This window comes from Poecilia reticulata, linkage group LG17 (genome assembly GCF_000633615.1).
Source record: "Poecilia reticulata strain Guanapo linkage group LG17, Guppy_female_1.0+MT, whole genome shotgun sequence".
Classification (NCBI taxonomy): domain Eukaryota; kingdom Metazoa; phylum Chordata; class Actinopteri; order Cyprinodontiformes; family Poeciliidae; genus Poecilia; species Poecilia reticulata.
Genome location: NC_024347.1, coordinates 7,824,412 through 7,849,948, shown reverse-complemented (window position 1 = coordinate 7,849,948; position 25,537 = coordinate 7,824,412). Strand labels below are relative to the sequence as shown.

At 40.2% G+C, this 25,537-nt stretch overlaps 1 protein-coding gene across 3 annotated transcripts in view; it reads right to left on the bottom strand.

The window, feature by feature from the left end:
- The window catches only part of LOC103479174 (cAMP-specific 3',5'-cyclic phosphodiesterase 4C-like), a 143,180-nt gene that overhangs the window by 81,593 nt on the left and 36,050 nt on the right, over positions 1 to 25,537 (bottom strand). The window contains exon 1 of one of the 3 annotated variants that reach the window (XM_008433468.2): positions 20,249 to 21,248. The exons of the other annotated variants lie outside the window; for them this stretch is intronic. Within the exon in view, the coding sequence (XP_008431690.1) occupies positions 20,249 to 20,511 (263 nt within the window). The 5' untranslated portion in view covers positions 20,512 to 21,248. Of the gene's footprint in view, positions 1 to 20,248; positions 21,249 to 25,537 lie in introns of those variants that run through there. 3 annotated transcript variants of the gene reach the window in all.

Below are 25,537 nucleotides of genomic sequence, written 5' to 3'. Positions count from 1 at the left end.
TATAAGCTATTGGGTAGCTTAAATAGTAGCTACCCAACTATATAAAAGCTGAGTGGCTCTTGAATTGCTACAAAAAAAAGCTATATTTCCTTCAGCCCACTGGCTGCAATGTTGACACCTTGAGATGACATGAGACCTAAACTCTGTACATCATGGGATGGAGTGCATCCCAGTTTTCCATGTCTGGCATATAGCCATTCATTTAGCTTTTAAACTGGTTCTATTGATCCTGTGTCCAGACAGAGGGATAATCAGTAGCCTAGCATCATGACCTGTTTGTTCTGCTGAAGATCCTCCAGCTTCCACTTCTCTTCCTAACATGGCGCCTCCTCATCCTGACTCTCATACTGATAGGAGGAACCACAGAGCTCTGTTAGGTTAAAGCTCATCTTCTGAAGTTGGGATATTTTTCCTCCAACAGGATCCAGAGGAATCACCTCAAACCAGATGTTGGACTGGATTTTATTTCAATGTCATTTGTGAATGTTAGAGCCTKATTTTCAACAGTGGAGCTATAAAGGTTAAAAAAGGTTATTATTTTGGAGAAAATCTCATCAACATCAATATTTCCACTAAATAAGAGGCAAAACAAAGTGCTTGATAAAGAAAAAGCCTCTCAGACTCTGAGCCCGACAACACCAAACATTTTTTTATATTAGACAATTAATTTAATTTCACATAATTATCGCGGTAGAAGACATTTGTTTGTTAAATACTTAATGAAACGTATTTACCATGTTTGATGTTTGTTGTAAATGACTTATACTCACAAAGAACGAGGTAATTAGTCCAAGTTTGTCGTTTATTGAACGTTCAGAAACTACAGCGGCTGTGATGCACCAAGACAAAGGTAAAAAAAGGTAAAACAACCCGAACAGGTGATCAACTCTACTCTAAACCACTAGCGCATTTTTATTCTCCATCTTTCTGTGATTTAAGCACACCCGTTGCAATGGCAACCTCCTGCGCTCCACAAGCTGACCAGAGATTATGTTAAAAACATTCAGTCCGTTACAATATTAGCTTTGCATGCTTGATATTTATTTTTGCGATCATTAATAAGCCTCCATAAACACAGCGGTGGTTGATTAGTTAATTTTAAACTCCTGCTCTGCTAGTTATTTTAGTAATGGAACCGAAACGCAAAGAATTACGCAACACCTTGTTGAAACAATAATTACTGAGATTATTATTGTTGTTGGGTCATTAATTTGAACACGTTTTGTCGATTTTTTTGTTGCTCTTTAATAAAGTTACGAACATTTTAACCCAATCAGAGGAGGACGTGCTGGTCTCAGCGTCCTGGCTGCATTCAGTTTGTCACCTAATGTTGAGATCGACTCAAAACCTTCCGCGATCGACATGTTCCACCGCTGCTCTAACAAAACATTAAGAGTTCAGAAACAATATAAAATGGGAAAAAAGTTATTTATTAACTGATTAAGTCTGTTTTAGATTGTTCTTGAAAAACTAATCAGTCACGGCTAATTAGTGGGCGCAGTCGCAGCTGGTAACACAACTAATATAATTACATTACTAAATCAGAATACCGCAAAGTCTTTATTATTTATTATTAATGTTTCATTCTCTTAAGAATGTAGAGCTAATTAAATGACCTAAACAAGACCTTAAAGTGGTTCCAGTTTCTCTCGATGGCTAACCTGCTGAAACTGTGGCAAATTTTAAATACCTTGGGTCGTTCCTGGACAGTTAGCTCAACTTTGCTGAAAACACTGCAAAGGTAGAGTCAGAGACTCTACCTTTTAAGAAGACTTAGTGATCTTGGGTTGACCCAACTAGACTCTAGTTGGGTCACCCCAACTAGAGTCTATGTGGGGGTGTGGGGAAATATAATTTCCCCAACACCCCTTGAATTTGGGGGTGTGGGGAAATCATATTTTATTTATCACTACAGAAGTGAATTCAGTGAATGTGCATATGAAACTGGTGTGTTCGGTACCTCAAAAAAGGTTAAGAACCACTGCCTTAGACTGAATAAACATGGTTGTCCGGCAGATCATAACGAACTTAAAGGTGACCTATTATGCATCCTTTTAAACAAGTTTGGATAGGTCTATGACCTATTCGAAACATGTTCATTAAATTTTTGCACAAAATTATGTCACTTTCATGCAAATAAGCTGTTATCATCAACGCCCTCCAACTTAATGCTGCACTTTATGTACATGAAAATAGCTGCGTACAGATGTGCAATTGTAGAACTGTACATCCCTGAGTCAGACCCAGAAGAAGTGGAGCAACCATCAAGTATGCAGCTAGTGTTCTCTGGATGGTAAGTCAACAACAAAACATTCATCTTTTCCAGCCGTTGTACTGTGCATACAGCAGGAAAACCAGCTGAACAAACATGCTTAACCCAGATCCCTATGAGGTTCCATTTGTGTCAAAAATAAGTAGAAGTCATATGTGTAGATGTCGTTGGTCTATGTCGTTGCTATGTGTCTTTGGTAGATGTCTATGGTCTATGTTGCATGTAGATGATGCATATGTCTATGTTGCATATCCGTTCGCTGCATATGTAGATGTTGCATATGTCGATGATGCATATATCCATGTTGTATATGAGTTAGCTGCATATGTAGTTCATGTCAGCAGGGCGTTATCACCCTTATACCTAAACCAGGAAGAGACAGCAAGGTTCTAGACAACTACCGTCCAATCACACTTCTAAATTGTGATTATAAGCTATTGACGTATAGATTAAAGACTGGCATTAAGGATTCTGAAACACAGACAGGTTTTATGTACAAAAGGTCTATACACAATAACATCAGACTGGTGCAGGATTTACTCGAATACAGTGACTTGATTGAGGATAAAGGTTTCATCCTTTTCCTATACATGTTGGAGCATCAGTTTTTTTTTCAAAGTTTTAAACATGTTTGGATTTGGGCCAAACTTCTGTAGAATAGTTTAAAGCTTTAATAATGGTACCACAAGTTCAGTTGTGCTTCCACATTGTACGTCTCCTCGTTTCACCATTAATAGGGGAGTAAAACAGGGCTGTAATATTTCCCCATTCCTCTTCATCTTGGCCGTTGAAGTGATGAGTATCTTTATAAAAAACTCAAATATACCTAAATTGAAAGTTTTTGATCACCAAATTATAATCAGTCAGCTAACTGATGACACCACAATTTAAAAAAAAAATCTAAACCAAACCCCTAAGGTACTTGAGTTAATACTTTCTCCAAAGCATCAGGATTAACCCTAAACCTGTAGAAGTGTGAACTGATGGCGACTCATTCTCGTTTCCGGTGAGAGTTGGAATCTGCCAAGGCTGCCCTTTGCCACCGATTCTGTTCATTACTGTCAGCCGAGGTGTTGAGGGGATCCGTTTTGGTGGCCTTAGGATCGCATCTCTGCTTTTTGCGGATAATGTGGTCCTGTAGGCTTCATCAGACCGTGATCTGCAGCTCTCGCTGGAGCGGTTTGTGGCCGAGTGTGAAGTGGCCGGGATGAGGCTCAGTGCCTTCAAATCCGAGGCCATGGTCTTGAGCAGGAAAAGGGTAGAGTGAACTCTCCGGGTCAGGGGGGTCGTCCTGCCTCAAGTGGAGGAGTTTAAGTATCTGGGGATTTTGTTCACGAATGAGGGAAGAAGGGAGCAGGAGATTGACAGGCAGATTGGCGCAGTATCTGCCGTGAAACGGGCGCTATACCGGTCAGTCGTGGAGAAGAGAGAGCTGAGTCAAAAAGTGAAGCTCTCGATTTACAGGTCGATCTACGTTCCCACCCTCATCTATGGTCATGAGCTTTGGGTCATGACCGAAAGAACGAGATCACGGAAACAGGTGGTCGAAATGGGTTTCCTCCGCAGGGTGGCTGGGTTCTCCCTTAGAAATAGGGTGAGAAGCTCGGTCATCCGGGAGGGACTCAGAGTAGAGCCGCTGCTCCTCCACGTCGAGAGGAGCCAGTTGAGGTGGCTCGGGCATCTGGTAAGGATGCCTCCTGGACGGCTCCCTGGTGAGGTGCTCCGGGCACGTCCCACTGGGAGGAGGCCCTGGGGAAGACCCAGGGCCAGAGAGACTACGTCTCTCGGCTGGCCTGGCTTGGGGTTCCCCCGGAGGAGCTGGAAGAAGTGGCTGGGGAGAGGGAAGTCTGGGCCTCCCTTCTGAAGCTGCTGCCCTGCGACCCGACCCCGGATGTAGCGAAAGAAAATGGATGGACGGATGGATGGATTTTCTTTAGGCATTAGTCAGAGCAGCTAACGAGGTCGAGGGGTCCTGGCCCAATGAAAGGGGCGCTATTTCCTATATTATCCACGGCCTTCCGTTTTAAATTTCTTTTTAAATCTGTGATATATCTTCATTTTTCTAAGAATTTTGACTGTCAGCATGTATTTGAACGTCTCTCTTTTATTTACTTCAGCGCAGCTCACAGTTTTTAACAAATTCTGTAGTTTTTGGCGTACTTCTAAATCTGCTCCTTAGTCGCATCCTTTTGGGCCTTCTACTGCCCCTAGTGGCGTGGGGTGGTAACACAACTAATATAATTAAATCAGAATACCACATCTTTAGTATTTACTATTAATTTCGGCATTACTTTGCCAGTAAGATAAATTACTGGCATTTTTGCCAGTAAAAGATAAAATATAAATTCTTATCAAACTACATATTTTTTCATTTTCTTAATTAGCTCTACAGAGCTAATTAAGACAAACAATACTTTTGACATTTAAATATCTATATATCATTATAAATAATATATATATACTGTATATATATATCTCCATCAATTATAGGAGGAACAAAGGAAATAAGGAGACATGAAAAACAACATGATCAACTATAATAAAAATCCAATTTGCAATGTACATGTAAGAAATTTAATTGAGCAAAAGTCAACAAACAAGTAGAGGTGTGCCGATCAATCGGCCACCGATCATAATCGGCCAATTTCCGTGAAAAATGTATGATCGGTGATCGCTGATCACGGTCTCTTGTTGCCGATCACACAAACCGATCACCTGCATCTCATTTTGCAGCCTGCCTGTGCAGCTGGTCTCTTTCCTTCACTCTGCGCAAACGTGCAGCTACAAATCCTAAGCGATGTGGAACTTTAACGCACTGAGTGAATGGGGAAGTTTGCGTGTTGCGGCGGAAAATTGAAGCACATGGGGTGAAGCACGTCAAAATGCATCAACATGACGAATCTAATTTGGCATAGAACAATGCCATACTTGACGGAGTTTGGTTATATCGAGGCTCACTGCAGTAAAAAGACATATGGAGCGATCAGAGAGCAGGTAAAGCAGCGCACAGCTACAAACACTCACCCAGATAATTAGCATGACGGTCAGAAAGATTAACAAATAACCCACAAAATTATTTAAGTCTTCGAGCTGCGGTGTAAGACGCTGGTTCTGCTCTCGCTGTTGGACCGCTGCTCCGCGCTTCAGGTAGCAATATTTCACAGACGGAGCCGCTTCTGCTCCATCTGGTAGTGACTCTCACACCGAACCTCTGCTTAAAGCTGCAGTATCTAACTTAAAAAATAAATTTTACATACGTATGAAAACTTTTGCTGTCCTAACATGAGACAGATAATCTCTGAATCGATCTCCTCCCTGTTCTGCATAATTACTCCGCTCAGTCAGAAACAGCCACTCAGAACTAGCAGTAATCAGCTAGCCGCCATGCTATCAGGAAGTTTTCATTCAGTAACTCAGGATTGTTTATTGTAATGGAACCTGTATTTGCCTTTGAATGTTAAGTTTTATACCTCAATTTTTTATTTTATTTTGACTCTTTGCATTATTTAACCTCTTCAGAGCCTTCATATGTTTTCAGTCTGTTAAAGATAGTATTACTGATAGCAGTACAATTTGCACAATGCCTGTTTTGTTTATTTCTTGGAAAAAGTTATTAAAAACAAGTTTTTGTCTAAATTAAGTTGAATGAATGGTTAATTTTTCCACATAATGTAACCGGTAGTGCTTATGATTAAAAAAAAAAAATTATTATATGATCGGTATCGGTGATTGGCCCTCATGGGTGATCGGAATCAGAATCGGCAGAAAAAAACCTGATCGGCGCATCTCTACAAACTAGTGAATTAGGTACACAAGAATAACCAGGGTTGTTAAACAGATACGAGCAAAAATTCACATTTTTGGTTTTACAGTGCCATGTATATTATTGTGAGACTTTTTATTGATACAGTTATATAGAAAAAAAATAAGATGAAATTACTTACTCAAGGTGGAAATTTCCCTTCGACTAAAATGATAAATCATGTTCATAGAATCACATTATCAACAATTTGTGAATAGAGCAAAAATACTTAGCACGCTACAAGTAAATGTTATTTAGTTTGGTTAAGAATAATTATTGCATGGGAGTTCGCCCAACCAGTGTTTTACATGTTACATGTGTTTTGTGGACTTGGAGAAGGCGTTCGACCGTGTCCCACGGCGAGCCCTGTGGGGGTTCCTCCGGTAATATGGGGTACCGGGCCATTTGTTATGAGCTGCCAGGTCCCTGTATGACCAGTGTCAGAGTCTGGTTCAAATTGCCGGCAGTAAGTCGGGCTCGTTTCCAGTGAGGGTTGGACTCCGCCAAGGCTGCCCTTTGTCACCGATTCTATTCATACTTTCATGGACAGAATTTCTAGGCGCAGTCGAGGTGTTGAGGGGTTCTGGTTTGGGGACCTTAGGATCGCATCTCTGCTTTTTGTGGATGATGTAGTCCTATTGGTCGTGATCTGCAGCTCTCGCTGGAGCGGTTCACAGCCGAGTGTGAAGCGGCCGGGATGAGGATCAGTGCCTCCAAATCCGAGGCCAAATTTGAGGCCATGGTCTTGAGCCTCCGGGTCAGGGAGGGGCTGGGTTCTCCCTTAGAAATAGGGTGAGAAGCTCGATCATCCGGGAGGGACTCAGAGTAGAGCCGCTGCTCCTTCATGTTGAAAGGATCCAGTTGAGGTGGCTCGGGCATCTGGTCAGGATGCCTCCTGGACGGCTCCCTGGTGAGGTGCCCCAGGCACGTCCCACCGGGAGGAGGCCCTGGGGAAGACCCAGGACACTTTGGAGGGACTATGTTTCTCGGCTGGCCTGGTAATGCCTTGGGATTCCCCCGGAGGAGCTGGAAGAAGTGGCTGCGGAGAGGGAGGTCTGGGCCTCCTTATTTCGGTTGCTACCCCCGTGACCTGACCCCGGATAAATGGAAGAAGATGGATGGATGGCAGAATAATTATTGCACTGCCAATAAATTACTTATAATAGATGTTCTTAAACACCAGAGGGAAACGGTAACGCCTTCATGAGCTCAGTTCAAACTGATGAATAGAGAATGGATGCTCCCTGCTAAAATATTTCTTGTCGTCTTTTATTTACTTTCAGCAAACAGTTGAAACAGAGTTGTCTTTGGTTTCACCACTATTTACTTGCTGTTATACCTGCCATTGAAAGTATTCTTAAAAGATTGTCTGTTAGTTTGCAGCTCATGTGACCAAAAAAGCTGAGGAGATGAAAAGTTAAAACATTGTTTTAACTTGAGAAGTTAAAACGTTGTTTTAACTTGAGATGAGCTAAAACTCTAGTTAGAATGTTATGTTTTAACATTTTAACTCAAAGTTCCAGCTCAAAGTTGAGTTACCCCCCAAGGTCTTCTTAAATGGTAGTCTCTGAGAATAATTCTTAAACATATAGCGAGTGTTTTCAGCAAAGTTAAGCTGACTGTCAAGGAATGACACAAGAAATGTAAAATTTATCAGGTGTGCTGTGGTGGCGCATGGGTTAAGTACAACCCACATACGGAGGCCTTAGTCCTCGACACGGCTGTCGCAGGTTCGATTCCCAGCCTGGCGACCTTTGCCGCATGTCTTCCTCCTCTCTCATTACCCTCTTTCCTGTCAATTAACTATCAAATAAAGGTCACTAGAGCCAATAAAACCTTTAAAAAAAATGTCAAATTTACCATAGTTTCAACAGGTTGGCCATCAAGTATAACTGGAATCACTTTCAGGTCTTGTTTATGTCATTTAATTAGTTTTACTTCCTTAAGAAAATGAAAAGGTATGTTCTTTTGTGAGGGAATTTGTCTTTTATTGTTCCAGTAATGCCAGAATTACAAATAGATAAGACTTTGTGGTACTGTATTCTGATTTAATAATGTAATTATATTAGTTGTGTTACCACCCCACGCCACTAGAGGAAGTAGAAGACCCAAAAAGATGTGACTAAGAAGCAGATTTAGAAGTATGCCGAAAACTACAAAATTTGTTCAAAACTGTGAGCTGCGCTGAAGTAAATAAAACAGAGAAGTTCAAATACATGCTGACAGTCAAAATTCTTCTTAAAAATGAAGATATATCACAGATTTAAAAAGAAATTTAAAACGGAAGGCAGCGGATAATATAGGAAATAGAGCCCCCTTCACTGGGCCAGGACCCCTCGACCTTGTTAGCTGCCCTGACTAATGACTAAAGAAAATACGAGGTAGAAAGGAAATTCCTTCAAACTATTAATATCAAACACACTATCATTGGCTGTGCAACATATAGCACCACAATTGAATATAGTTGCCTACACAGTAAAAGTACAGTCAGATAGCCCTCGCTTAGTTCATCTCACGACATTTGATTATCTGCACTGATGCCATCATCAGTTTTATAATTATTATGTTGGTTGTATTTGTAATATAAAAAACATGATATAAAACTAACTGAGTCATCCAGTGCTAACTTTCACTTCTATCAGTTATAACTGAAAATAAAACTGAAAACAGCTCAGTTCCTAACACCGAGGGAAAATAACCTTGTGGGTATGTTCTAAAACTGACCTGACTCTGACATTTATTTTCCACTGGACTCCATGTTTGTTTAATTCCTCCTCCTTGCCAGTCATCCTGTAATAACTCATCTCCTCTCATTTATCTAAGGCCTGACATTATGGGACATTGCTGCACAGAGTGTGCAGAGGGAAACTTCCTAAATGGCCGGACTTTAGAGCTGTGTAATATAAAAACCTGTCATGTTGAATATCTGCACCGTGCTGTCAACATCTGGCTTTCCAGATTCAACTGTGAAATCCCCTCTGCTCCTCAGCTCTGGTGCGCTAATATTTAGATTTTCAACAGACACTCGGAAATTAATGAAACAGTTTTGAAATAGTTCAGTAAACTCAAAGAAAAACGTGTCTATCAGGCCCTAAAATGTGTCACAGTGCGAGTTTAAAAGGTGAATGAACTTGTTGGCTTGCCTTAGAATGATAAAAAGTCTGTCTTGCGGTCAGACAAGCCTGTTTCTCAGGCTGAACTTCTGCTTCTCAACGAATGCAACAAGTAGCTAGCTCCTTGCAGTTCGAACACGTTTGATCATCTGGCCACCTGAATGTGACCATCAAAGGTAAACACAAACAACGGAGACGTCCATAAAACTAGTTTCACTGTGCTCAAAAAGTTTCCACGATGGCCTTTCAGGAACCCCAGAGAGAACATCAGTGACTGCTTAAAGCTGGAGAATGTAACTTTTACAGATTTGTTTTTATTTCTAAAAACATAATAAAACTGTTTCCATGTTGTGACGGTATGTGGCAGATAATCTGTGAAAAAATTTATCTCATTATCAAAATTTATCTCTCTGTTCTTTGTGCTAATGTTGAAAAAACAAATTACCATACCAGGAAAAGCTTTTATCCTTGGTCACTGGTGGCCATGCTAACTAGTGTTAGCATTTGTGGCAGGTGGTTGTAGTGAACCACCTGTAGCATAGCATAGAATAGAAGAAGGTCTGAGGGACGAGCTCAAGACTGATTGACAGTGCTAAGACCCTCCTCCTGGCTCCGAATGATTGTTTCCAGTTAGTACTGGGAACACTGGGTGAAGGCAATTTTTCAACAGTTAATCTGACTTGTATACATAATTATTTTAACAAATATGTAAAACCCCTTGCTTTTTCATAAAAGTTAGAAACTAGCATTAAAAAAAATAAATCAACCACACCTGGTTTAACAGCCTATTTATCCTGGCTGTTAAACCAGCCATACTGTATGTTACAGCGTACAGTATGTTTTTATTTGCAAAAACAGAATAAAACTGTTACCATGTTGCTGTAACAACATAACTTATGTTACATATTAACATAAGTTAGTCTGTTTGCTAACAAACAGACTAACTTATTAGTATGCTTTTCTAATAAGTTAGAAAAACATACTGTATGTCCATGCTCATCATACAAATCTAGCTTTAACGTTGTTAACTAAGTAAATGTTTAATTTGCTTGGTTTACGGCAGCTAATAAAACTGAAGCTATCACTCAGAGCGAGGCTGGCTGACCATTGCACTCTTCACACACAAGAGTTATGACCACTTAACTAGATGAAAAAATCTAAAGGCACTAAGCATTAAGCAGTTCCTTACATAAGCCAGCAGGGAATATTGGAATGTTCTGATGATGCACAAGATGTTCAACCTTTTTTTGTTTTTAGCTGTCCCTAAAAAGAGCTTTCAGGATCCTGATCATGTTCTTCAACAATGTTTGATTTATGAGCTTGGTGCCAAAGAGCAATAAAGAGGTGTTCTCCTGCTTTTCATCTGCTGTTTAACGGTTATTTTGGGCTTTTTACCTGTACTTTCTAGTGCTTGCAGGCTATTCACTGATTTCATAGTCATGTTGTTCTAGTAGTGCTCTAACTTGAGGTTGGTGTTTGTTTCTGTCTCCTAATTATTCCTATGGGTTTTAAGAGTTCTCTACACAACAGACATACACATTTCACAGATTTATGGCTAGATTTAGAGTGAGTGTCAAATTGACTCTGAGGCACGTCAGGTAGTGGGAGGGATGTTTCACTAACACCCTCTGCAGACAGGATAGAGAGAAGGATGTGAATGAGAAGTCAGCCTTAGATGAAAAAAACAGGTAACCAGCTGTTTATAATCATAAACAAGACAAGATGAATTGGGATGATGCCCTGTACAACTATAAGTGTTCTTACTGGTGCAGCCACAGAAAAATATGGGCAGTTAGGGTAACGGGTAAATATCCCATAGATCAATGCTCTGTCATGCATTGATCAAGACAGAGCTGGAGATCAATGCAGAAGTTGGGGTAGAGTACAGGTCAGTTGTGGTAAAGTCAGAGCTAAGCCACAGTCCTCAATGCTCAGTTTTCAGATGGATTTATGTAAAATCCGTCAGCTATGGTCAGGATGATTGTTCCTATTTGCTTTGAGTTCTTCAGAGTTTGGTCTAAGTTCTGTGTTTGCTTAGTACACTCAGAAATTACCGTAAATTTACAGCAGAATTCCAGCAGTAACATACTGTTATTACAAAATACAGTAGGATACCGTCAATTTGATGTCTTCTTCTGTTGTCACAATCAAGACTGACGACTGGCAGTAAACTACTGCAAAATAATTGTACAATACAGTATTTTTCCTAGGCAAGACATTTTACTTGTATTTGCATCTTAGAGAACCAGCATTTAAAGTCAATATTAAATGGAAAGAAAAAATACTTTCCATAATAATTTTTTTAGGGAATGAATCAAAATGTACAGAGCATAATCAAAAATGTTAGATTTCTAGTGTTGGTGTTGTATGTTAAAAATACAGTGTTAATTAAACACTTGTTTAGTCAAATTCAAATATAGGTTTGTCAGTTTCCCTAAAGAGATGGTGTTTGCCTGAGTTGCTCCCACAATCGCAACATATCTGTGACATTTGCTAGTTGTGTTCTACAGGTGTCCCTCTGCCACTCAGAAGTGAGAGAAGTCGCTGGAAACAGAACGTTTTTCAGCATTGCTTAATATCCCCAATTATTTCCGATACATTATTTCTTTTTGTAACTGTATAAATACAAAGTCTAAACTTGAAGCCGCTGGAAATCTGCTTGCAGTGGATCAAACATGAACCGGATGTGAGCTTTTACTCTGAAAGAGCTCGTAAATTACAGTGCCGTAATGTCTTGTGCTGTGGCACATGTGAAAATCGAGGGATTATGGGTCTTCCTCCAGGTCTTGTGCGAAATTCTGTTCCCCTGTGAAAATCTGTTCCCCCTGTGTCGGGAGCGTGCATTGCAGCCAGAGAGGTGGATCCGGCGGATCTGACCATTTTCACGGTGCTTCTGATCGATTTCTCGGTAAAAACTGCTCATATAATCATGTCAATGTTGTAACTTTCAGTTTAATCGTCAGCTATCAAAATAAAATAAATAATAAATAAATAAATGAGGTCTTGTGTGGAGGTCTTTTACACTGTTATGTGTTATTTTAAACGTGAAGAGAATCAATCTTTTTTCAACTTTTGTCTCTTAAGCCTGACAAATAGAAGTCAGTCAACAAACACAGGTTTCCAACACGTAGTGTGCATTTATAATTTTTTATTTCTGATACAATAATAAAGACTTCCTAAAAAGATCAGAGTGTAGACTTTTTGGTAAATCCCGTTATAATGTAAAATATGACAGATTACTGTATTAAGGAAATGTCTCGTATGCTATCACACATAATTTTTGAGAATTTGGAAACAGTTGCTTTTTATTTGCCAAAGTTATGGGGTGAGGAAAGGAGAGAATGGATATTCCAGCCGCCTGAAATAATCTGTTCCCCCTCTAAAAAATGGAAACAAATTAATTTCCCTTCAAGTCTTTAACTGTGTTGATTCCTCTCTTCCTCAACAGCAAATTATGTGATTTTGATAACATTTGCTCTTTATTTGACAAAGTTAGGAGGGGGAACAAAATATTTTAGCTCTTTCAGCCACCTGAAATAATCTGTTCCCCCTACAAAAAATGGAAACAAATTTATTTGCCACGAAGTCTTTTACAGTGTTCATTCCTCTCTTCATCAACAACAAATCCTGTGATTTTGACATTTGCTCTTTATTTGCCAAAGTTGGGAGGGGAGAACGAAATCTTTTAGCCCTCTCAGCCGCCTGAAATAATCTGTTCCCCCTACATAAAATGGAAACAAATTAATTTACCTGCAAGTCTTTTACCATCTTCATTCTTCTCATCAACAACAAATCCAGCAAGTTTGAAAACGTTTGCTCTTTATCGCACTTTCCTTTCCTTCATGTGGAAAATTACCCAGATTCTGTCTCAATTTTTTTTTTTTGTCACAGCCGATAGTGACACAATGTGGCATTATCTAAAATGACACCAGTCAAACGCAATCTGATAAACAACTCCTGGGGTAAAGTTGGCTTTCCTGTGTTTACTCTGTAGACTCCGGTACAGAATGGACCATTATGCGTCATCAACCCAGCGGTGAAAAAATGGCGACCTCCATGGGGGAGAAATATAACAAAAGATGTACTTTTTTGAAGTAATTATGAGTTTTGGCGTATCAAAAACAGCATTTTTTAAGGAACAGGAAAATTGCAACATATTTACGTCAAAATGTACAACTGGTCCTGGATCCTTTTAAGCTATAGAGCTTTGGAGCTGATGTCAAGGCGTAGGACGTTTACGGCGCCATGTTTGCAGCCCAAAGACCAAAACAAACTAGTCAGAACACCGCAGGGAAGTTGTTTTGCAAATTGGTTACTGGATATTCGCCCTCCGCGGAGTAAGGGACGTTCGGCTCAAGGTTGATCCGATTTATGAACGCTAATTTCGGCCAGTTGTTCTCTACCGATGCCTCCTGAAGCGCTCGGAGGTTCACATAGGGACCGTCAATTTACGAACACTCCTGTAAATAAATGCCTTGTCTTGTGACCAACTAATACAAAAAAGTGGTAATTCATGCTATTAAACGAGGCACACTATCCTCAATAAAATGTTTTAGTCATATTCAATATTTTAAATATTAAATGTTTTCTTCAATAGCTTCCAAATCACGTGCCCCATTAACTCAAAATCTGAGTGAAATTATTACCTCAGATGATAAGCACATTTGTAACCTGTAATGTTCAATTACTTGAAATTCTAGGACTGGATCTATTTCATTACATGTTTACTTACCTGAAATATGTTAAATACAATAAATATTTACTTAAAGTGTGATCTATTTCATAAAATGTACGTCACCTTTATTGTTTAATTGCACATTATTTAAAGATGGGCTCTTTCATCTGGTTTGTGTCATGATGTGGTGTGGTGGTGGACACAAACGCAGCAGGCAGTGGATGTACTTTATGAAGATGTTATTTTTAATAAACTAAACAAAACTAAATCCAAAATCCAGGGAAAACAAGGAAATCCAAAACACAATGAAACAGGAGACACGATGTACACCTGGCTATAAAGACTTGAACATGGAAGAACAACTGAACTGACTGATCAAATTAAGAAATAAACATTACTAGAAACACTGCAGCAAGGCTGAAATAAGAAATGACTAGAATAGCGGTTCTCAACGTGGGCGGTACCGCCCCCCCAGGGGGCATTCAGAGGACGGCAGGGGGCGCTGACAGACATTTTTACAAAAGGGGGGCGCTGGGACGCTTTTGGGGGCGTTTGGTCGAAGGTAAACTTTACACCTTAAATCCACAACAATACCAGTTTAGACTGAGCAACTTGGTAAAACTGTATTGTGTAACATTAAACCATGCTTGGCTGCAACTGTATTGATGGCAGCTCTTCTATTCAGTGTTTGTTAGCTTCTGTTAGCTTCTTGGCGCAGCTCTGCTCTGCATCAGTTCAGCGTTACACCGGCTGATGACGCTGCTGTGATTCACTTTGTCTGGTATTTATGTAGGCTAGTTTTGGCAGTTCTATGATCATGTCAAAGCATCAACTTATATTAAAAAGTGTTTTATTTCCGTTTGAAAGCTGCCCGCTAACATGGAAGGACAACAGAAAATCGCTCTTATAAACATGTAATTACTAAAATCATGATACCCTCACTTTGTATCCCTCTGAAAAATAAACCCATTTAAATAAAGAAATAAAGAAATCCCTCCATGGGTGATACCACGGTAGAGAGAGTTCATTATAGCGTTAACACCGGTGCTGTAAGTGGTCCGGTATGAAACAGGTGTGATAGAACAACACAGCACTTTTACATTTCAATAATCAGAATGCAGAAATTGTTTCCGTTGTTTTTAAAGGTTTATGTCAGTCTGCCTTTACCCCATCGATGTTTCCCGACCGCCCTGCACTTAAAAAAAGAAGGGAGTTAAAAAAAAGAAAAAAAAAACGCAGAGGACATTGCGCAAAACACAAGCGGTCAAAACGGAGCAAAGAACTAGATGTGAATTATGGCATATAAACAGAGAATCCGACGCTGAACAGTGAAAAATCAAAACATGAGTGAAACACATGACGATTAGGAGGCGCAGCAGGTGACGAATGATTATTACTGATGATCGATAAACGATAAAATAAATCTAGCAACAGGAAAGAAACTAAACTGGACATAGCAATAAACCAAGAGAGGATGATACTAATCAGAGGAAACTAAACAGAAATGAATGAAGAACAAAATGTAAAAATAAACTAAGAAACTAAAGTAAATACAGAGGAATAAACTGGTATGGCAAGACCTTTTGAGCAATAATTAATACAGAGACTGTATGGCAAGAATAAACGGACACTATTTCCAGATAAAAGGTAAAATAATATTGTTGAAGTACCATGGGCAGGGGCGCAACTACACATTATTCAGGTGGATGCGAAAACATAAATTGGCGCCCCCCACGAAGGAGCGTAGAAACATGCTCGCCTCCCCCCAACCCCGTCCTCCAGATGCCGATACGTTTAGGGCAAAACTCGCTACATTTACCCCGTTATGTGCGCGAGGTGAAGGAGCGTAAGGAGCGCTGAAGTGTCCGGAAAACATAACCGGTGCGCCGATTCAAAACATCTACAATAATGATAGTAACATTAATAATAAAATAACTGTCAGTGCAAGTAGCCTACAAATTCTTTGGTGGGGGGCGGTGAGGGACCTGGATAAAGGCTAGGGGGGCGCTGGCCCGAAAAAGGTTGAGAAACACTGGACTAGAAGGATAAAATACAATTAAACTATAGTCATTAAAGAAGGCTTGAGATGGACTCAGACAAACAGAACCTTAACTAAAGAATTAACCTAACTAGAAACACTATGAAGGACTGAATATAAGGAAAGCAATAATATAATTCTAACTACACTAAATATCTCAAATAATATCAAAAGAACCATGAAGGGCTAAATCAGGGGTGTCCAAAGTCGGTCCTCTAGCGTTGGACCGACTTTGGACACCAAATGTACCAAATGGCATCCTGCCAACATCCCTGGTGGTAGCAACAACCTTTTCAGCTTGTCAATGTTCCTTAGGCCATCTTACGAGCCATCATTTGATCCAAGTGCATTAAACCAGGGAGAGAACTAAAACACGCAGGATGCCGGGCCTCCAGGACCCATTTTGGACACCCCTGGGCTAAACTAAAGTGAACTAAAACATGAAGCTAAATAAAATGAAAAAGCAAAACAAACCTAAAAACCCAGTGTCCTGACAGATGTCACGTGTATGTTTATTACCTGAAATATTTTAAATATCAAATTTTTACTTTAAATGTCATTAATTTCTTCACCTGTTTACATGCAACTTGAAGTGCTTGAATCAAATGTTTCATGAATGTTTACCACATGAAATTATTGAATGAGAGAAAACAGCCACTTCCAACTGTATATGTTTCTGCAGCCTTGCTGAGCTCCTCTCCTGGCGTTTCCTCGTCAGCCTCTCCAACTTGCTCCTCGTCTACAGCCTCTTGTGGCAATATTTACCTCTTCTGGGGTAAATAATAAAAACAGTCTCTGTAACTTGTTGATTAACCATGGTCTTGCTGTATCGCCTCTTTAATTGACGTCCATGTCGGTCTGATGTTGTGCCGTTTACCTCGCAGTGACCCATATTCAGCACTGGAACCCAGTCTGGATTGAGCTCATCCATTTCATACGTCGGTTTGCCTTTCAGAGGACATATCAGAACACACATCAGTATTAATACTGTAGATTCGATAACACTAGTAAAATAGTTCACAATAATGTAATAACCTCGATGTCCACTGACAAAACTCGGAATATGCTACCTAAACAATATTAGCTCGACCTAAGCATGGTTGACCCTCGGACAAAATCATAGCAAAAAATTATGACACATCAACAAAGCAAATTTAGACACTCACCAGAATGGAAATGTCTGGAAGAAACTTGTAGGCATCTGGGGATGTTGGAGAAGGCAACATCAGGACGTCTCAACCGCTGACACCCAGGACATTTGTCTTCTTTTTGTTAGCTCCGATAGCTTAGCCTCCTCGCGTTTTTTCCAAGCAGCAAAATAGTGAAAGGAAAATCCATTTTTCATCTTTTTACCTTTTCGGTCGTGTGATCGGACATTACACCCAATAACGCAGCAAGTTTGTGCCATAGCTAAAATATCTGTGAGACAGTCGTTTTTGTCGGTGGCAACAAAGTTGGCGCTGATAACCCTTCGACTAGAGTAGTGACGTCACGCTCCGAAGCTCTATTGCTGGGTTTCAGATGACATGGTACCGACGTCACCTAATGCATATGGAGGGCCAGACGTAAATTCAGCCCATTTATTTCTGTTGATTCAGCATCAAAATGTCTAAAGTCTGTGTCCTGTATGTCTGTTCCAACTGTTCAAATAGAGAAAAAGATCAACGTTATTTTTGTGTTTCGAAGGTAGTTGGTCACAAAGGAGTAAAAAAAGAGGAGATGGATCACATTTCTCCTTTTTCCGCAGGAGGTGCGGAAACTAACAATGCCAGAGTTCGCAGCGCTGCTAACTTTTGTTAGAAAGTGGCGCTGCGAAAGAAATAAATGGATCGTTACCTGTTAAGGTAACGATCGCATCGTTTAAATTTAATTTTCTGATATTTTATTGGACAGTTATTAGAAAGACAAGCATTCATATGTAATGTAAGATATATTATTTTTATGCCCTAGCATGGTTGTCCTCAGAGCGCTAATGTTGCTAGCAGCTAGCTCAGTGCCGAGTCATGGACAGAAAATATGCTTATTCAGTGGCACTTTCATGCTAAAAATAAAAATAAAAAAGCAAAACAAATTAAATATAACCTATCCAGCCATACAGTCACCGAGAGCTGTTACTATTCCCCCACATGCTTCGTGCCTGGCCACGAACAGACGCGAACACGGGGGTTTCTGCCTAATGGAGCAAATCGTTGACCTACATTAGACCTGGATTTAGCGCAATACAGCGACTCAACATTAATATACAACTCCAGCGTAAATTTGGATTTACAGAAGCTAAATAATTTACCAGGAGATCCAAGCTCATAAAATAACATGGGTTAGTTCGTTGTTAGCGATAGGATCGTTATGTAGACTAATTACTTAAAATAGCACAATTCACTACTCACCTGGTAGAAATAAGTCGACAGCCATCTAATACTGCTTTTGATCCTAAATGCTTGACCCAACTTGAAACTAAATGATTGTATTCTCCAGGCTTTTGAAAGGTTTCTTCTGGCTCATCGTATAAGGTCTGCAGCTCGTTGATCGCCTCTATGAGGGTAAATCCTCAAGATTTTAAGAGAAGTCTTTTTTTTACTGAGATAATACTGATCATATCCTAAATATACGCATATTTTATCTGTTCCAGCCTATTTAGGGCATTGGCATAGTCGTTGTGATCAACTTTGCTTTGTTTTGAACAGTAGAAATCCTCTTGTGGCCCTCCATCTGAATTTCGCGCGTCATCCGGGTCACGTGACTGAAAATTGTGTTCGCTCTCTTTCTTTTCCTAGCAATTAGGGCTCATTATAGCAAAACATGTAGACAGTTTCATGTTACTGTACCTGACACACGCCGCATTCTGCGGACCACGGACGGTTGAAATTTTATTGTCAAGACTGCCTACATTTCTCGTGACAAATGCCTTCATAACAATCAAGTCTGATAAGCTTGTTGGGCTAAGCTAACCCTGGTGTAAAAGAAACATTGGTTTCTTCATCTCCAGACCAGCCACCTGTTAATGCTGCATAAAAAGCGGCTGTCACTCAACGCGTCCTGGCCGTGGTTGACGGCTCTAATATTTTTAGCTCGGTGTCGTATAGAAAACATCATTCCATGAGAACACTGTTACCTGCCGAGCAGTTTCCTGTGCGAGTCAGCGCGTCACCGAGTACGCGTCCGCCGGTATTATTGAAAAACTTACGTTGCAACGAGCGTGACCTTCGGCATCTCCTTCGAGTCTGCATTGAGTCCGTGGAGTACGTCCGAGTATGTTGGGGGGAAACATGAAACTGTTGTTGCGCAGGTTACACAAGTTGTTGCTAGGTAACCAAAGCCAGTGAGTAAGGACCGAAGAACTGTAGAACCGTAGATGCTACCAACATCTCTGAGCTGTCCGTGAGAGGTCGCTAAAGCCATCGATATATCACAGTCTTAAAGCCTTTCCTCTGCCTACGACCCCCAGTATTCTGTCAGATATATTTTCTGTTTACATTGATCACGTCTATCGCGATGGCATCATTGTTTGTAATAGACTGGCACAAATACCTAGCAAGTCCTTCAAACATTCACTTGTGTGCAATTTATCTATATAACGTGTTTCACTTAGTGATCAAGTTTCTAAATTAAATTGGGTTTTCAATATTATTATTATTTATTGTTCTCTATGTTTCTTTTGGTATCCTGCAAATATGCACAACTTTGTGATCTTTGTATATAAAAGAAAGAAATGCAGAAAAACATCAACTTCACATTTGGAATAACACATTGAAATAAGGCAAATGTAATTCAGGAAACTCTGATCCAGCAGATACACCAGATCCCCTGGCTTCCATCACTTCTAAGGGTCTCACATTATGGGACAAAAGAACATATTAAAGCTGGATGAAGTAAACCTTGGTGAGACTAGAAACATATTTGCATTAAGATACAGCAGAAGAGCATTTAAACACAACTGAGAGACAAGAGTTTGGAGTTGATAGATTAAATATATTAAAGATATGCACTCAAACTTGCATGTTTATTTAGAGTACTTGTTCTGATCAATAAATTAACATTTCTGGCCATTTTATTTTTCACAATAGAATGGATTTTTGTGTTTCCATCCATCCACTTTCTTTGCACCCTTTGCAAACTGGTAAGAAACAAAAGTGAGAGGAAAAAACTGAGAGCTGAAGAGAGTTCAGATCACAGTTAGGAACTGGTGTGGCAAATCTAAAGTTATTCTTCTCATATTCTACATTACAGAAAATTAACAACACATATCAGTTATGGAAGTAGATAAACAGAAGAACATGACCTGTAGCACCATTGTGGAACCTGAACTCTGTACCCCTTGCCATGTTGACCTGGTATGGAGAGCCTGTACCTGGGCGTGTGAGCCAGCGTGAAGCGGCGTCTCTGGAGGTTGATGCTGCGGTTCATGAGCAGCTTTCTGAAGAGGAGCGGGGAGTTTCGAGGGGATCCACGTGGGGATTCTTTGGGTGACACCTTTGGGGATCCTGCAGCTGAGCAGGTTTTGGACCTCGGAAGCAGCTGGATGATGGGTAGCTGGCCTGTCGCCTGTTTCCATGGTGTCTCATTGACCTCAGCCAGCTCTTCTTCAGAGCTCTCGGAGCAAAGGTCACTCATGGTGGACGATGGACAATCAGCTGTCAGGTAGTTTTTACCCTTTGCCTCCTGTGTACAGATAACCTAACGATGTGTCTCGTTCTTCTGCCTTACAGCACTTTTTGTGACGTTTTATGTTGCAGCAGGGCTTCGGTTCCCTTGGCTGTGTCTCTTCATTTTAAAGTCCAGGGTATACTTCACACCTCATGGCTAACACTAACCCAAGCTCGCTCTCAATAAATCTAAACATACTAAAAAGCTGACCCCTCAACCCCCCCCAAAAAAACAAATAAATAAAAAATGGAAAAAAAACAACAACAGAGGAACTTCCAGATGATCTAGTTCAATCTAAATTTGGCTCGGTCTTCCTCGCCTCCTCCTGATGACCAGGATCACAGCTGTACTGGGCAATGGACTCCAGTGTTGGTGTTGATGTAGTCTCTCTGCCTCCCGCCCCCAGGCTGTGTTTACATTACTGATGGGCCTTCCCTCTCTCCAACTAAATATGGATGTCTGATTTACCATGAGGGGAGCTATGAGCAGACAGCTCCTTCTGCTTCTCTTTCCCTCAGTCCGACCCTCTAAGATCCCTGCTTCCGTCATTTGCAAGGTTAAGGAACAGATTTTTCATCAACTTCAAACTGTGTCCCATTACTACTTCCTGTGTGAGTGTATACATAAATCTGCTGCCTCCAGCTCACCTTTCTCACTCTCACTCAGATCCCAACTTCCACCTTTCTCACTCTCGTCCCATCTTTGCAAGCTCAGGGTTTTCCTCCATTCCCCCGGGCGCTGTTTGTTGTGAAACTGGCCATTTCCTCATGCTTTTCACATGCTCCGAGTGCACCGGGAGGAGTCACATGAACAGCCTCTGACTATAAAAAGCAGAGGTAGATAAAAGCTACGGAGAGCATGGGTGCTGTCACGATGGCGCTCTCTATCTGTGACCGGAGGCAGCTTCGTTTTAATCAAAACCCAATGTCTTTGTTTCTGGGAGGGGGGGGTGAGAAAAGCTCCTCCTGTGATTAAGGACACACAGCCAAACACCAGAGCTGTCTAGGGAAACGCTGATGACCTAGGGAGCTGGAACATCTGACACAGCTCTGAACCTATGACCAACAGCTGGTAGCAGGAGAAGAAAAATACTGTTTAGGTGAAAAGCTTTACTTTATCACACAATTTTAATTCTGATTTGAAATAATTCAGAAGGAAATTGTCAAACATAAAGCAACTTTAACCATTGTAAGCTGTATGGGTCTGTGGAACTCATTTTCACTTTTCATTATAACAAATAAAGGTGTGTGTGTGTGGGGGCATGTGTGTGTGTGTGTACAAACGTGTTTCAACCATAACTGACATTATATCAATGTTAATTAAACCATCAATGGTTAATTAACATTGTATAATTAACATATGTCAATTTACATGCATATTTGTGTTGATATTGCATTGAATCAGTTAGGAATCAATATTGATTCAGCCTTCATCTGAATGTGGTTCTGCACACATATTTCTGTTGATTCTACATTGAATCAGTCAGGAATCAATGTTCATTCAACCATCATCTTAACGTGGACCTGCACACATATTTCTGTTGATTTTACATTGAATCAGTTACGAGTCAATGTTGATTCAACCTTCATTCAGGGTTTCCCCCAGAAAACCTGCTAAGCCCGGTGGTCGGGCGCCGAGGCGGTCCACCGTGTTTTTGTATTAAAAGATGCTAAGTAGACAATAAAAGTAAAAATATCACTGGGTAATTATATGTTATGGGAAAACATTGTCAGTGAACTGCTATATAAACCCACAACCAGTCTTAAAAACGACTAATCAAAAAATACAATAAAAATAAATATCAATTATGTCCACTTCTGTTAAATCCAAATTAAGTCAGAGGCTCCGTCAGGCCCTCCAGAGCTTCAGGGGCCCCATAAATGCTAATATTTTAACATAGACCACAAATATATAAATGTAGCATTTGTTTATTGAGATTATCATTGCTGCTAAATTTGACAAAATGGTTTCAGCATGTATAAATTAAAAAACTTTAAATGATTTAACATTTATATGTAAGATTTTAAGGAGCTGGCAAGTTTACTTTGTAGAAGTTCAAAGAACAATATTCATAGTCAGATTGGTTTGTTACCACAGCTACAATCTGATGCTGAGYTTMAKCTSTKWGTTYMMRMWKWYWRWTYASTRMASWKMWRWTWTAWTKYWTTKMWKKTTWGSYWKKYMARCTACTCCMCCTGTCCTAGATTTCACTAAATCTAACACAGAAGCTGTTAGAGGTGCTGATGTTTTTAGCAACAAAAGGGGCCCCTAAGTCATATTCTGCTCCAGGCCTCATGCACCCTTGGACCGGCCCTGCATGATGTGGTAATCTGCTGCACTGCGCAGAGAAGCGCAACAAATGGGAGATTTAATTCAATGCTGCTAATGTGGCTTTAGTAGCGCTTTCATTTCGTGTCTGTTGAGTTTTTAACAAGGGGACACAGAAACTATTTTGGTCGGTCGAGTTTCCGGACGAGTTGTCCGGTCTTGCGGCCGCTCGCATTGACTCTGTCTGACTAAGTGGACAAAGCATTTGATACGGTTTGGTGCTTAGTGTAACCGGAAAAATAATACTAGTAATAACAATAAAATAATATAAAATAAGAGTGATGCGTGACTGCGAGGAGAGCGCGAAAGCTCCTCACCGGGTTAAACTTGCACGATGAGTGTTTAGCACTGGGTCGTTAACCACTAATGCACCGGCTAACCGGGAACACAGACCTAAACTTAACAGGGAAGACAGGGCCAAACGCTGGGCAGCGTGTTGAGATGCAAACGCCGAATGTTTTGTTCACAAATATACATCATTCTCACCTCAAAGCTCCTCTGAAGTTATTCCTGCGGTTCACGTAGAGATGCGCAACCAGAGCTAACCAGAGCTAACGCGGTGGGTTTAAACTCTTACCTTAATCAATAACTCCTCAAGAACTAATCATAATTCCTCACAGGGGGTTGATGGGTTGATGTAAATATTCATAGCGGTCAGCCTGTGTCCAGTTCGAGTGAAAGGAGGACCGGGATCCGCGCTGAGGTTAACTTTAGACATCCAGCTGCTGCAGCCGGAGGCAACGCGCAGAGGGCCAGCGGTGTGATTGGTCCGGCTTTAAAAGCATAAACTATAAACATATATTCTATAAACATATCTTTTAGGAATAAATCTGCTCTGACAGTGAAACGCTCGGAGCAACAGAAACACTTGCAATCTGGCTTTTAAAAAAAAGCGATTTTAAAAATTTTTATTTAAAAAAAAAAAAACCTAACCAAAAAAAAAACATAACAAGAAAGGCTTAGCCTGGCGGTGGCCCTAGTAAAGCATGGCGGGCCGCCAGGCCTATAATACACTGGGGGAAACCCTGTCATCTGAATGTGCTACTGCACGCATATTTCTGTTTATTTTACATTGAATCAATGTTGATTCTACATTGAATCAATGTTGATTCAACACTCATTTGACTGCAGATCTGCACACATATTTCTGTTGATTTTACATTGAATCAGTTAGGAATCAATGTTGATTCAACCATCATCTGAACGTGGATCTGCATGCATATTTGTGTTTATTCTACATTGAATCAGTAACAAGTCAATGTTGATTCAACCATCATCTGAATGTGGATCTGCGCACATTTCTGTTTATTCTACATTGAATTAGTTAGGAATCAACGTTGATTCAACCTTCATCTGAACATGGATCTACATGCATATTTCTGTTGATTTTACATTGAATCCATGTTGATTCAACACTCATTTGACTGTGGACCTGCATGTACATTTGTGTTTATTTTACATTGAATCAGTTAGGAATCAACATTGATTCATCCTTCATCTGAATGTGGATCTACATGCAGATTTGGGTTGATTTCATATTGAATGAAAGCTAAGGATTTATGTACATTTTTATGTCTGATAGGTCTACATAACATACCACTAAAAGTTTCTTCATTGGTGTTAAACATTATTATAGAGCTTCGGAGCGTGACGTCTCTGCTCTAGTCGAAGGGTTATCAGCGCCATCTTTGTTGCCACCGACAAAAACGACTGTCTCACAGATATTTTAGCTGTGGCACAAACTTGCTGCGTTATTGGGTGTAATGTCCTATCACACGACCGAAAAGGTAAAAAGATGAAAAATGGACTTTCGTTTCACTATTTTGCTGCTTGGAAAGAACGCGAGGAGGCTAAGCTATCGGAGCTAACGAATAGAAGACGAATGTCCTGGGTGTCAGCGGTTGAGACGTCCTGATGTTACCTTCTCCAACATCCCCAGATGCCTACAAGTTTCTACCAGACATTTTCATTCTGGTGAGTGTCTAAATTTGCTTTGTTGATGTGTCATAATTTTTTGCTATGATTTTGTCCAAGTGTTATGTTCAGTTTATGTTGAGTTCATTTAAGTGGGTCAACCTTGTTTAGGTCGAGCTAATATTGTTTATGTAGCATATTCCGAGTTTTGTCAGTGGACATCGAGGTTTTTACATTATTGTGAAGTAAACTATTTTACTAGTGTTATCAAATTTACAGTATTAATACTGATATGTGTTCTGATATGTGTGCACTCTTAAAGCAGTGGTCCCCAAACTTTTTCCTGTGAGGGCCACATAACTTTTTCCTTTTCTGGTGGGGGGCCGGAGTCAGTTTGTAACAGAAAAAGTGTGACGATTGCAGGAGTACCTAAATGTAAAAATATTTTGTTTTCCAGAAAAGTGCAATCAAATGACTCTGTCTGGGTTCTTCACAGAACAAGTCAGGAAATAAATAATAACACTATTAATGAAATAAATAATAACCAAACAACCCTCTCTGGGTTCTTCACAGAAAAAATCCAGGAAGGATTATAGTCCGTATTTTCCAAACTATGAGCCGCACCGGACTATAAGCCACTATAGTCCTAATAAACTAAGAAAGTAAAGTAAATGCAGAGGAATAAACTGGTATGGCAAGACCTTTAGAGCAATAATTAATACAGAGGACTGTATGGCAAGAATAAACAGAC